At 44.8% G+C, this 14,689-nt stretch overlaps 1 protein-coding gene across 1 annotated transcript in view; it reads left to right on the top strand.

The window, feature by feature from the left end:
- The window catches only part of ESYT3 (extended synaptotagmin 3), a 92,623-nt gene extending 81,675 nt beyond the window's left edge, over window positions 1-10,948 (top strand). The window contains exons 18-23 of the mRNA XM_060262455.1: window positions 909-1,354; window positions 3,461-3,559; window positions 4,101-4,232; window positions 6,195-6,300; window positions 8,742-8,791; window positions 10,793-10,948. Coding sequence (XP_060118438.1) covers window positions 909-1,354; window positions 3,461-3,559; window positions 4,101-4,232; window positions 6,195-6,300; window positions 8,742-8,791; window positions 10,793-10,829 — 870 coding nt within the window. The 3' untranslated portion in view covers window positions 10,830-10,948. The remainder of the gene's footprint in view (window positions 1-908; window positions 1,355-3,460; window positions 3,560-4,100; window positions 4,233-6,194; window positions 6,301-8,741; window positions 8,792-10,792) is intronic.
- Window positions 10,949-14,689: the final 3,741 nt, after the last annotated feature.

Here is a 14,689-nt window from a genome sequence, read left to right as displayed (position 1 = left end):
GACTGACTTTGTTCCTACAGATTCTTCTATCATGGTGAATGAGAGGGATTGTGATAGTTATGACTATTGGAATGTTACCCCAAATTCTAGCTAAGTTCCATGGGTTGGATCCAGACTAAATTTTACACTAATTGTAAAAAGGTTAGGGTAGTCCCCTGTGCAAGCACCAGTCGTTTCCGACTCTGGGGTGACGTTGCTTTCATAACGTTTTCATGCCAGACTTTTTACGGAGTAGTTTGCCATTGCCTTCCCAAGTCACCTACACTTCCCCTCCGCCAGAAAGCTCGGAAGGATGGAAGGCTGTCAACCTGGAGCCAGCTACCTGAACCAGCTTCCACTGGGATCGAACTCTGGTCATGAGCAGAGGGCTCCGACTGCAGTACTGCAGTTTTACCACCAATTTCCACCAATTTCACCTTGCTGCTGCAGACTCCTGGTCTGCTCCTTCATGCCATTCCTGAGGGTCCCGTGTTTCCCAGGAGAAGCATTTTGGGGAGATCAGTGCTCTGTGCTGAGGCAGGAGGCAGAAGAGATCTCTTCCAACTGATATCAACCTTCCATTAGCCAAAAATATAGTTTGGATCCAACTCCGTAAGAACAAGCTCTTCCTTCTAGGGAGTAATCAAGTTTACTCAATTCAGTGGAGCTAAATTCAATTCAATGCAGTGGAGTTTATTTGCAGGCAAATGTTCATAGGACTGCATAGTCTTAATCTCTCATAGAGGTAACGGAAAGAAATGCTGCCCTGTGGAAAAACTTTTGCTTAAACTGCCCTCATTGGGAGAATTTCTGACTGGAACTTGCACATTTAAAATAGACTTCAAAGGCAATACTTGCTAGTGTAAGGCAGCAGGTATGATTGTGCAGGAGATTTCAGCTATTTTGTCCCCACCCCCTTTTATTTCTAGGCTTTAAGCATAGAGCAGCCTGATCCAGAAAACATATACACTGGAGTTAATGCCTTAAAGCAAGTTCCTATTCCTGCCACAGAAGATGAGGGCAATGAAGGCAAGATGCAGCTGCCTCCACCACCACCACTTCCATCAAAACCCAAAGTGCTCAAAGCACCCCAAGGGAGCAAAGAATTAAGCACGCCTGAATCCACACTGGAGATCAGTCCTAATCTTAACGTAACTGAGAATCACCCTGTGGTGATAGAGGCAGCGGCTGCAATTAACGAACAAGTACACCCCTGGGGTCTGGACACCGCATCCTTGGCACCTCCGCAGCCCATTTCAGCAGCCCCAGCGTTACCAGCCCTGCAAAGACTTCAGCTTGCCCCCAGCATTGCATCTCTGAGCTCCTTTGCCTCTTCAAACTTCGATGTAACTTGTAGCAATCTGGATCTCTACAAGTAAGTTGATTGTAATCCAAAGCTTGCTTGACCTGCAGACTATTCATGCTTGTTTCTCAATTGCATATGGCAACGCAAGGGTGGTTTTGCTTCAGTCCCATTCACAGTTGCTACCTTCTTAAATAAGTGTGACTATGAGTGTTTAACATTAGTGGTATTAAGAAAGGGCAGGATGACCTTAAGCCTGGTAGAGTCATGTGAACTCCTTTTGCTTTTTTGATAGCTGCACAGACTTGTGAAGAAGCTAAATGAGAAACCTATGCAGGACTCTGTACCATGTCAAAACCAATAGTGATCGAGTTTATATTTCTTGAGGTCTGCAGTTGAAACAGAGCACCACTACATCCAATGTTGATTGTGCAATGACATTTTTTAATGATGCAGCTATAGTATAAGGTGCAGTGCTGAGAAATGGTAGCTGTTTATAGGTTTCCACAACAGTCCCCCCGCTACACAGGTTTTTGCACCACTGTAGTTATTTTTAAACTTCTGCTCCTTGGCCATTATGATGCTAGACCTTCCTAATGGATTGCTCTATTTATTTCCATGTAATTATTCTATTTATTTATTTCCATATAATCATTTATATTGGGGGGGTGGTAAATGTTAAATGTTAGTAGTGGAGTATCTGCTTTGCGTGCAGAAGATCCCATGTTCAGTCTTTGGCAGGGCTAATAAATAGGATCAGGTAGCAAGTGATGCGAAAGACCCTGGAGAGTTAATGCCAGTCAGACTAGACCAGGCTCGTGAGCAGCTCAGTATTGCCTGCTTCCTTCTCCCTCTTTTGCTTCCTTCTGCATCACAACATGCTTTGCCAGACTTGCTCAATCAAGCCACAGAGCAAAGCCTCTGTTTTCTCCATTGGCTGACCAGCACACAGAGCAACATGTACAAAAGCTCACAATGCTCAGTCATTTCATGTTTTCCTCTGGGTCTTAAATCTCAAAGCATTGACTATGAGATTTTTGTAGCAAAAGTCAATAAATCAAAAGCCGTTTTGCAACTTACAGACACACACCTGAACAACATCTGAACAGCATACTCAGGATTGCTAAAGCACAGACATTGCCTCCAGATTTTGATGCAAGAGGTGTCAGTTATCAGAGACTGTTAAATAAACAAAATATTGCAAAAGGCTAATGTTTTAAGCATGTTTTATTTAAAGTGTTTTTTTTTTAAATCTTTAATTGTGTTTATATTTCTGCTACCTGGCATTACAATTTATAGATAGATAGATAGATAGATAGATAGATAGATAGATAGATAGATAGATAGATAGATAGATAGATAGATAGATAGATAGATAGATAGATAAATTTATTGTCATTGTTCTCAAAAAAGAAAATGAGAGCAACGAAATGAGGTGCTCTTCCACAAACATACCAGCACATCAACACCCACAAAAGGACATATACATAGACCATTCAAATGCATCTAAAAACACATAACCATTCATAACCCTGCATTTAGCCTAACCACAGCACTTGGATAGAAGCTGTCCTTGAATCTATTTGTCTTTGCCTTCAGCACTCTATATCGCCTACCTGCCGGTAAAATCTCAAATAGCAAGTGGCCCGGATGTGAAGGGTCCCTTAAGATCATTTGTATCTTCCTTCTACATCCCATATCATACAGATCCACCAATGAGGGGAGAGAACATCCACAAATCTTCTGTGCTCTCAGAAGCAGTGCTGTGTGTTATGTGCTGTGTGTTATGATACGCACGGCCTGGCCTGAGAAGGTCTCATTTGTATGAGATCCGACCCTCATAACAAATGTTCGACCCCCCTGGACTAGACACTCCTGACCAACAGTTAGCATAAGGCAGCATCAGTGTTGCTGCTTTTAATACAGTTTTTCTTATAGTGTGAATATGGTTGTTGCAGTACATGAAGTAACATACATCACAAAGATTACAGGAGGCCTCCCTTGTATGTAGCCAGTTCCAGTGGTCTAATTTGAAATTATCTTGTCTCATGTGTGGAAAAGGGAATGGCATTCTTCAATGTGGTTTACCTTAGCACCAGAATTTGTGTATTGGTGGTAATAGCATGCAGATATGCTGGGCATTATGAACATTTTTTTAAAAAAGCTGTATTGTTGCAGTGGATCACATCTCACTGGAGTGTCCATGGGAGAAATCCACCTCACTGTGCGCTATGCCTCCATGAGGCAGTCTCTCATTGTTCTCATCAATGGATGCAGGTAATATTTGATGGAGCCTTTTCAAGTTATTTTCCATGACAAGCATTCATTAGAGTTTGCCTTATTTTAAATACACTGTTTGTTTTAACACAGCTCACACTGACCTGTTGTGAAATTCAGTGTTTTCTGTTTACATATTTGTAAGTCCTCTTCTAGCTCATGATATTGTGTGGCCAGTGATAATATTACTTTTCTTCTTTCCCTCCTTCCCAGTCTTGAACTGCATTGTGAGTTCACCAGTTACCAAAACTGTTGTTTATATGGTTTATAAGGCCCACCGCTTCATGGGAGCTCCCTTCTTCTTTCCAACTATGCCAGGCGTCACCAACACTTTCTCTTGCCTTCATTCTAGAGGTCAAAGACTTTCCACATAAAGGCTGTGCTGTCTTTTAATGGTCAAAAGTACTTCCCTGAGGATAGCTCATGATCGCAATGATCCTTGCTCACTTACTCTCTTCAGTTCTTTGAAAATTTGATATTCATAGCAACCGGTGTTTGAGTCTATTAACAGTGAATACACTATCTTTTTCTATCTCAAAAGAAAGTTAATGCCATGCTCTCAACACGGAGCGCATCCTTATGTCCGTATCTACTTGCTCCCAGACAAAAGGTGGGCGATGCGAAAGAAGACTGCTGTCAAAAGAAGAACACTGAGTCCCCAATATGATGAAAAGTAAGTAAAGTCCAGCACATTCTACCACCACCACCCCTTTTGCAACTGGTTGAAGCCACAGATTGAGAGCCAGTGTGGTGTGGTGTGGTGTGGTGATTACAGTGTCACATTAGGATCTAAGAGTCCCAGGTTCAAATCCCCACTGTGCCATTGAAGCTCTCTTGGTGACCTTGGAACAGATACATACTCCACAGGGTTTTTGTGAGGATAAAATGGAGGAAACGAGAAAGATGTATGCCACTATGCATCCCTACTAGGGATGAAGGCAGGATCCAAACGAAGGAAACAAGAAATAAATTACATGTGCTATTCACTCAGATCCTATTTGAGAATGTGTTATCTATGAACTGCATGGGAATGGTTTAGCAGAAGAAATGTATGCTGCAGTGTCATATTTTAAAAGAACAATATAAGAAAGAGCAGAAATAATAACCCTACAACCTCCCAGAGCATCTGTTCCTTCTGTTAACAGGAGATACATTTTTAAAATACAAAGCCTGGAACCAACATTGCAGAAAGGGCCATAGCTGTGATTTCTTTTCATGCAGGATGCCTGCTGGCTCTATTCTCCCAGCTCTTGGAATGGACTGCAGGGCATTCTTGCCTGGAACCTTAATTGCTCTCCTTCGTGTGATATTATGTTCAGACACTGATCCACAGAAAAGTGTAGCTCCCAGTTAACTGGGGCAGTTAAGCAAGCCATGGGGAGTCAGTCTGGAGGCTAATTCCACTAGCTGGACTGTGGGTGCAACTGACAGATGTGGCAAATCAATCTCAAGTTGGCTAGTTATCTTATACTGAGACAGGTTATCTTATACTGAGACTGGAGAGCCAGTTTGGTGTAGTGGTTAAGTGCGTGGACTCTTATCTGGGAGAACCGGGTTTGATTCCCCACTCCTCCACTTGCACCTGCTAGCATGGCCTTGGGTCAGCCATAGCTCTGGCAGAGGTTGTCCTTGAAAGGGCAGCTGCTGAGTGAGCCCTCTCCAGCCCCACCCACCTCACAGGGTGTCTGTTGTGGGGGGGAGGAAGGGAAAGGAGATTGTGAGCCGCTCTGAGACTCTTCGGAGTGGAGGGCGGGATAGAAATCCAATATCTTCATCTACCTCACAGGGTGTCTGTTGTGGGGGAGGAAGGGAAAGGAGATTGTGAGCCACTCTGAGACTCTTCGGAGTGGAGGGCGGGATATAAATCCAATATCTTCATCTACCTCACAGGGCGTCTGTTGTGGGGGAGGAAGGGAAAGGAGATTGTGAGCCGCTCTGAGACTCTTCGGAGTGGAGGGCGGGATATAAATCCAATATCTTCATCTACCTCACAGGGCGTCTGTTGTGGGGGAGGAAGGGAAAGGAGATTGTGAGCCGCTCTGAGACTCTTCGGAGTGGAGGGCAGGATATAAATCCAATATCTTCTTCTTCTTCTAATGGAGACATTTCTAATGGAGACATGGAACTCTACATTATCAGGCTTCCATTAATTAGTTTCTTTAAATATGAACCTTCTATGTAACTCAATGCAAAATTGGGATAATGAATATATTTGTCCTGGCCATCTGCCAGGAAACAGCAAATGACATCTTTCCTTCTCGAGATTCCATTCTGGCTCTGAGTTGGGGATCAAGGAGGGCGAGGGGCACTAATGGCAAGCATCTCATAGGCTGCATTTTCGCTTCCAGGTTTGATGTAAAAGATAGGATTTGAGATTGCATGCCAGAGGATAAGAATGACACAATCTCAGATCCTTTTCCCCTTGCGCTAGACACTATGAATTCTAAAATCAGCTTTCCTGTGTGGAGAACAACCTGGAGAAGCAGAAGGACATTACTGTGGTCAAAGTACCCCAACAATTTCTTTATATAAATTCTGGGTTGCATTAAATCTTAGCAAAAATATGTGTGACTAAAACTTTTTAATCTCTTCACTTTTTAATCTCTTCACATTATTTCCTGTCACTTAATTTTAGGTTTGAATTTTTTGAAACTTTGGAAGATGTTAAGAAACGAGCCTTAGATGTTGCAGTAAAAAACAGAAGGCCGTTTCTTTCACATGAAAGAAAAGAACTTGGAAGGGTAAGGTGCTTCTTGAAGTCTCAGTTTGTAAAGAGTAAGCCTGTTGTTGCTTTCCCAGGTTTTTTTTTTTTTAATGTTTTCCTAGATCATGGTAGTCTGAAAAAACACTGGAAAACTTAAGGGCAAAACCCAATAGCAATGACTGAAGGCAAAGATACTGTGGCTGTTTCCACATTAAACACTTGTTCTGTATCCTCTTTGCTGCCACTGCACTTCCAGCTGAAGTACTTTGACAGGTCTGCTTCATGATTGGTCTGCTTCATGATTCGAGAGCCAGTTTGGTGTAGGAGAGCCAGTTTGGTGTAGTAGTTAAGTCTGCAGACTCTTATCTGGGAGAACCGGGTTTGATTCCCCACTCCTCCACTTGCACCTGCTAGCATGGCCTTGGGTCAGCCATAGCTCTGGCAGAGATTGTCCTTGAGCCCTCTCAGCCCCACCCACCTCACAGGGTGTCTGTTGTGGGGGAGGAAGGGAAAGGAGATTGTGAGCCACTGTGAGACTCTTCGGAGTGGAGGGCGGGATATAAATCCAATATCTTCATCTACCTCACAGGGTGTCTGTTGTGAGGGAGGAAGGGAAAGGAGATTGTGAGCCACTCTGAGACTCTTCAGAGTGGAGGGTGGGATATAAATTCAATATCATCTTCATCTTCTCTTGTCTTTTTCTCTGCTTCTTTTGAGTAGGAGAGTGGAACTTTCCCTTGCACATGATCTAATGAAGGATCACATTCTGTCTGTGACTCATTACCCTCTTGTTTTTCTTACATACATTAGAAGTGTGCATGCAGCATAAACTAAGCTGAACAAATACCTGAACAATAAAGGTCAAGGTAGTCCCCTGTGCAAGCACCAGTCATTTCCGACTCTGGGATGACATCGCATCATGACATTTTCACAGCAGACTTTTTTACGAGGTGGTTTTCCAGGTATTTTTCAGGTATTATTTAAACTGAATAGAGATCAAAGGATCTGAGCCCAAATAAAAGCCTTTTTTCCCCGCTTTCATTTGGGTCTATTCAGCTATCAGAGAGGATGATCAGCTGGTGCAGTGGCTCCGAGAGCTCCACACTGCCTTGGTTTAACCCAAGCTGCAAGAGGAGCCAGCCCAGGATCAGCCAGAGTGGTGGGAGCCTGTCTGCCATACACAGATGCAGGGGCCAGCTTCTCCGGCAGGGTGGACTAACCCATGCCACAGGAGAAGCCCACCCAGCCAGGTCTGTGTGTGGCAGAGAGAGACCTCCCCGCTGCACACAAATCCTGGGGCCAGCTCCAGGCTGCCTTTATTGTTACTGGTGTTTTTCAGGTCAGGTTGGTATCTGGGATTTTTAAAAAATCCTGAAGTTTTTTGAAGTCCAATAGACCCAAACTGAAAAATACAGCAGAGAAGGGAGTTGCACACCCATATTGTACGTGCACTATGTTGACACAAAGGGGAGGCGGTGTTTCCAGGGCCACAGAGTCCTACCTCGTCCTCCCCACCACTCACTTCTAGCCACACTGGGGATCCCTACTCCCCCAGAAAAACAGGAGACAAGCATGGAGATGGGTCCTATTTCTTTCCCCCACTTTGTCCGATCAGTTCAAAGCGATCTGTTAGCAGTTTAGAACATTAAAGAGAGAAAAAAGGAACTCTAATAGCTAAGCACACCATTGTACTGTAACACGAGACAGGCCTTGCCCTGGTCAAAAATAAAAAAAGGTTAGGAAAAAACAAGCACTGTTTTCTTTTTCTGGGCTACTGCTAGGAAGTAGGGTGTGGAAGTGGTTGGATGGGGTAGTGTTGCAAACTGTAGAGATGTTACCAAAAAACCACTACAGATCTGTTTCTTCCAGAAAATTCAGTGCAAAGGTGGTCTGGAAAAATACAGGGGAGAGTTGGACGATAACTAGCAGAGCAACAGCAGCCATTCAGTTGTGTTCAACTCTTGGCGATTCGATGGGTTAGCTCTCTGCATGTTTTCCAATCTTGTACTTTTTTTTTTAGTTGTTCCATGCTCAGGCTGGTGTCAACTTTTATGGTGTCTAGCCACCGTGGTTTTTGGCAGCCTGATGTCTTTTTGCCACTAACCAATCCAAGCATAATTGCTTTTTCTAGTAAGTTGTTTTGCTTGAGTGGCTGAAATAATGGCAGTTTTATTATTTTTTCTTTTTGATGGCATGTCTGATTTTATGCACTCCAATGCCGTTTGTCACCTTTGCTGTCCAAGGTATGTGCAAGAGTCTTCTCCTGCTGTATGTAAGGTCGGGGGGAAGCCAAGCTGGAAGAAGCCAACCTGGAGCACAGTGCAGAAAATTCTGATGTGTGACATGGGAAACAGGATAACATACATGCTGACCAAATTAATACATTTTCAGAGTTTTATCAAACCACTCAACATTGTTATAGGTCCAATATTGTTGTTCTTTTGAAATAACAGCTCTTGATTGTGTTTATTTTTTAAGGTGCTGATAGACTTGTCAAAGGAAGACTTAATCAAGGGCTTCTCACAATGGTATGTTTCAATTTTGTAAAGTGCAGAGGCAAACTAGATTATACAACAGAAAGTGGGCACAAATATGGTACCATGGGGAGGAGGTGGCTGAGATTGGATAAAGTATAGCATGGGTGGGCAGAGCTAAATAATACTCCCATCAGCACCATGTCCTCCCTAAACTCCCTGTATAAATCGATGGTGCGGTCTCATTTGGAGTACTGTGTGCAGTTCTGGTCGCCGCACCTCAAAAAGGATATTATAGCATTGGAGAAAGTCCAGAAAAGGGCAACTAGAATGATTAAAGGGCTGGAGCACTTTCCCTATGAAGAAAGGTTGAAACGCTTGGGACTCTTTAGCTTGGAGAAACGTCGACTGCGGGGTGACATGATAGAGGTTTACAAGATTATGCATGGGATGGAGAAAGTAGAGAAAGAAGTACTTTTCTGCCTTTCTCACAATACAAGAACTCGTGGGCATTCGATGAAATTGCTGAGCAGACAGGTTAAAATGGATAAAAGGAAGTACTTCTTCCTTTATTATATATATATAATAAAAAAAATTGCCACTGTGTGACACAGTGTTGGACTGGACGGGCCATTGGCCTGATCTACCATGGCTTCTCTTATGTTCTTAAACTGCATTCACGTTTTGTTGTTGTTGTCAACAAAGGGTTACTTATAGGCAAACACAACTTTTTAAAAATAACTTGGGAAAGTATGGACAAGGTTTAAGCCCACATTGTACTTACAGTGGCTCCCCTTTCCCAGACACACACCCTTCATTGTTTATGGGAAATTTAGGGTCAGGAACTTATAGTGCGTTTCTAAATGCCATTAAATGTTTCCCAGTTCTGCTGACTTCAATGGCTTGAGAAAGGTACAACTCCATTTAGGATGATACTACTATTTCTGCACCCCACAGTTGCCAGAGTTTTGTTTGGCCCTTTACAACAAAGCTGTGGTAAATATATAAAATTATAGTGCGTTATGGTTTGTGTCAAATCGATGGTCTATACAGCAATCTTCCTTGAAATCAGTAATTTACACACTGGGGTCAGGCAAGGACTATGCCAAGGATCCCTGATCTTCCTAGCTCACATGGAATACTATGCACATATCATGGGAGACTGTGCTGGAAAAGGGAGAAAACTCACTTCCTCCTTCTGCTTGAGTGACCACAGCTCCACTGACAGAAGAGTGTGATTTCATCCCCTTCTTCCTCCCCACCACACAACCTCCCACACTGTGTGGCAATTACTCCATGTGGACCCCTACAAATACACCTTCCCAAGGTTGGAAATAGGGGGATACCAGAAGATCAGCAACCATCAGCACCTTCTGTTGAGGAATTATGGGATCAAACTCATTAAGGACCTACTGTTTCAACAGAAGTCATGGCTCCATTAGCTCGGGGTCTCATTCTTACAGCTAACTTAAAGATGATGATTGAAAAAAGCTTTGCTTTTCCAGACTGGTTTTAAATACCAAGGACTACAAGGCTAGAAAGAAGCAATGGTTCAGATGTTGATGCAAGATATCCTTCCATTGCTGTGATGATTAGGGAGCACAAGATTGCATCTCTTATCGGATGACTTTTCATTGTATTTCAAATTTGAAGAAGCATTTCAATCTGCATTCATTGTATTTTTACCAGTAAAGGAAAGTCTAAATTCTTTGCTTTTAGATTTGCCTGTCTAATGCAGGCTTCAGCTGTTTTAAAGCTGCTATAATTTTAAATTATCATATTGAATTTTTGTGGTGAAAATGACACATTCATTAGTTGATAAACATTCTGTCTCAAGTCTGGCTTTGTCTATGGTTGCAGTACAGATGTAGAAACTGTTACAATATTTAATAGTGCATTTCCCCCATTTTAAATTTACTGTAAGCCAATCTGGCTTCTGAAGGACAGAACTGAACAGTTTCACTTTGGTTTAATATTAAAACAGAGGTGTGAAAGCTAGTTAATGCTACTGCTTGATCCAGTTTCCAACACTAGTGTCCTGATTTTTCTTTATAGGTATGAGCTGACAATAAATGGACATCCACAAAGATAATACTTGGTACCAGATGAAGTGTATATATGTGTATTTTAAATTTCAGAACTAAACGTGAACCTGTATGTAGATTTTTATGTATTTTAATTATTAAATTATTTGGAAAGACACTGGGAAAAGATGTATGCAACAATCTTGGTTTTGACTCTGTCATGATCCTAGGTCTTGTGAGGCCTACGGGCTTCAGGGAAGCCTGTGTTAAAAGTATCTACGGGGCTTGTATTTCCCAGGATCCCTTCTATCCCTCTGATTGGGTGGGCAGAAGTTTTGAAGGGAAAACTTGCTCAGAGGGGTGGGACCTTGGAGGAAACAATACGAGAGGGAAGTGTGTTCTCTCAGGAAAGGCCGATCTCTGGGAAGGCTGGGCTGGAGAAGGCTGCAGCTGGGGAGAGATCCCTCATTCAAGGAGGTTGAGTGAGTCAGTTGGAATTAAAAGAAGGCACTGTGTAATAAGCATGGCCGGCCCTGCCACTAGGCAACTTAGGCAATTGCCTAGGGCGCTGGCCTCCCAGGGGCGCCCGATTGGCTGCCACCCACATGACTACAAACACAGTCTTGCTGGCTGCGAGCTGCAGAGGATCCCTTGGACTGTGAGGCCCCGTCTGGTTGCTTTCCCTCCTGCTGCCAGAGAGGGCGCTGGCAAGGGGCAGCCGCACTGACACAGACTCCTACATGTTGCTGTCTGGCGCCAGAACTGAGCTATGTCCATTGCAGCTCTCCCATGGAAAGCCACTGTGCCAAAGGTGCCCCAGAGCTTGCTTGCCTGCCCTCTGCCACTTCTGCTCCCTGAGCACGGGGCAGCAGGGAGACACACCCAGCCAGCCTCCTTCCCCACCCCGGTTCTCCCCCTCCTGCCTCTTCAGCCCTGAACTTGCTGGGCCTCCATCAGTAAGAGCTATGCTTCTGTAGCTTGCCTCCTAGTTGCTTAGTTGCTTTCTGTTCATTGCAGTTCAGAAAGCCCCTCTTTCTTGGTGGAAGCCGGGGGGGGGGGGGGCGGATGTCTATGCTGAGCCAGCAGCCACAGAGGTTTCGAGCGGATGGCCAAGCCAAACCCAGCCTGAAAACACACAGAAAGAGAAGCAGCAACAGGCTTCAATTAGCTGTCAGTTGCTCCTATTCAGACAGGTTTTCTGGGAAGCTTCAGGGGAGCAAAGGAATTGGGCCCTGGCAGACAAGTATACATATGCCCTTGCAAAACTGGACCCCAAGCTATGCTTCTGGCACTGTGAGAGCTAAGATACAGTGTGTTTGGGATGGGAGGCAGCCAGAAAACTCAGCCAAGCAGCATGAATTCTCTCCTCCTCGAAGCAGAGTATTTGTTTGGAGTGTACAAGAGCCACGGAGGTGCCTAGCCTCCTTCTTTGTCTCCTCCACAGTCCGACAGCTCCAGGTGGACCCCAGCCCCTCATCCCTGGCCCACTGCTCTCGCCTGGGCTTTGTGAACATGGCTCTGTCTGCTCAGCTCCAATCCCTGGCTCATGGGGGGGGGGGGGAGGGGCAGAAGTTAACCTTGCCCGGGGTGCCAGAAAGCCTAGGGCTGGCCCTGCATCAGGACTTTTATTTCTTTGCACCGACCTTTACTGTTTTCATATTCACTGTTGCAATAAATGTTTTTACAAACCACTTGCAGTAAACCTGTTGTAGTTATACTGCCTGGGTCCTCATGTCTCCTCAGTCACAGACAGGAGTTTGCTAATAAGGAAGACAGTTGGCTAATAAGGAATAATATTAGAGTTTGCTAATAAGGAAGACAGGGCTATATCAGTTTATTTTCTTACAGATATGTCTTTAAAAACTAGGATTTTGACCAAGGGTGCTGTCATTAGTGGTAGCATCACAAAGGGGTTTGGCATGTGCAAGAACTGCCGTATTGTCCCTATGAAAAATACCCTTGACTCAGACGCTAACCCCAATATTTTCTGTCAGTAAACAGTCATGGCCCAAACTGCTCAGGAGGCCGCCTAAGCCTGAACGCCATGCTCTGCCTCACTCCTGCCTGCGCTTGGGCGCAGCTGCCCTCGAGCGGGGTGCCACTCAGGCGGCCCCCCGCCCACATACCTCCGCTCCACTCCGGCAGCACCGGTCATGCGCCGGCGCAAACCCTTCCTGTGCCAACGCAGTGGCTCGTCTGCTCCCACAAGACATTCCGCCCCCTTTGGATTGAGCTCTTAAGTGTTCAAGTTTGAAAATCTGCTGATTCAAAGGATGAAAATGTATCATTACTGAGGACACGACACTCCCACAGTCAGTGTAAAGTTCGCAGGTCCAATTAAAGTACAGGAAATGAACATGATTCATGGTTGACTGAGGTATAATTTGCGTCCCCCCCCCCCAGGAAAAAAAACCAAGAAAAATAGCTGCAAAGCTACTGGGTCCGATGCTTTTTAACTTGTTCATTAATGATTTGGAGTTGGGAGTATGTAGCAAAGTGGTTAAGTTTGCAGATGACACTAAATTGTTCAGGATGGTGAGAACCAGGGAGGACTGTGAGTCAGGGGTGGGGAATGTTCATCCTGAGGGCCTCGAGATCACTTGGTCTGGCCCTTGGGGATTGCTGGGCTGATCTAAGCCATGTGGCAGCCTCCCAGGGGTCTGACTGGCTGGTGAGGATTGTAGGGCCAGGCTGCACTGTGCAGCGGCCTCCCTGGGGCCTGGCTGGCCAGCCAGGATCGCTTCAGGGCCTGGAAAAGTCACTGTCACAGTTCAGGTAAGTTCCCCCTCATTTTTTTTAATTTCCCTTTCTTCGCCCCATTTCTTTATTTCTTTTTCTTCCCCCTATTTCTTTATTTGCCTTTATTTCCTTTTCTTCCCCCAGTTCTTTATTTTCCTTTATTACCTTTTCTTTCCTCCATTTCATTTCCCTTTTTCCCCTCTTTCTCCCTCCCTCCCCCTCCCTCTCTCTGTGGAGCCTGAGTGGTGGGCACTGTGAGGGACTGCTGCTGGGGTATGTGGGTGCCTTTAAAGGTTTGCTGGGAGCAGCTGCAGCTTCTGCATGAAGGGAGGGAGGGAGGGGTGGCTGGTGGGGGTGGTGGGGGCCGGCTACTACCAGTTCAATTGCAGTTGATTATCCCAGATGGTGTGACCTAATATGCTAATATTAGGGGATGTGGTCTAATATGCTAATGATTTCCTGCTGGGCGTTTTTCTACAAAGAACGCCCTGGACCTCGGCATTTGCCTAGGGTGGTGTGTGTGTGCCAAATTAGGCTCTCCCCACATGACTACAAATAGAGAAACAATGATTTGCATTAATTTTGCTGGCCAAAATCATCCTCCCTCGGAAAAGCACTTTTTAAAAAGCTGATAATTTTGTATGGCTCGTGAATGTTGTTATAAATATCCAAATGGCCCTTAGCAGAAGAAAGGTTCCCCACGCCTGCTCTAAAGAGATCTGTCAAATAAATGTGCCATGAAGAGTTAAATCATTGCTTGCGCTGAGTACTGAAAAGTGTTGCTTACCCTGAAAGTTTTGAATGCTAGTTTCTTGTCTTCCCTGTGTTCCTGTATCCTCCTTTCCCCCCCTAGTTCTCATCCTCTCGCCTCTATGGCAACTCATCTGTTGTTTTGACTATTGCTGCGGAAGTAACTGTATGTCACGGCTGGGGCCGGGTCAGGCAAAGTCCAGAGGCAGTCCGAGGTCTGTAGCCAGTAAGCAGGAGGGTCCGAGGCGCCAAATCCGAATCACTGTAGAAGTATCGCAGGTCTGAGGTCCAGAAGCCGAGGTCAGGGAGTCCAGAAGTCCAAAGCCAAAGTCAGGGAGTCAGGAACCAAAGTCAAGCCGGAGTGGATGCTAGAATGTCAGGGAGATGACTAGTTGCTTCCACAAAGCTTCCTCCCAAAGCCCACAGCTATATAGCCCTC

The sequence above is a fragment of the Heteronotia binoei genome, chromosome 21, assembly GCF_032191835.1.
Source record: "Heteronotia binoei isolate CCM8104 ecotype False Entrance Well chromosome 21, APGP_CSIRO_Hbin_v1, whole genome shotgun sequence".
Classification (NCBI taxonomy): Eukaryota; Metazoa; Chordata; class Lepidosauria; order Squamata; family Gekkonidae; genus Heteronotia; species Heteronotia binoei.
The sequence above is the reverse complement of the archived record's forward strand: the minus strand, read 5'-3'. Positions and strand labels throughout refer to the sequence as shown.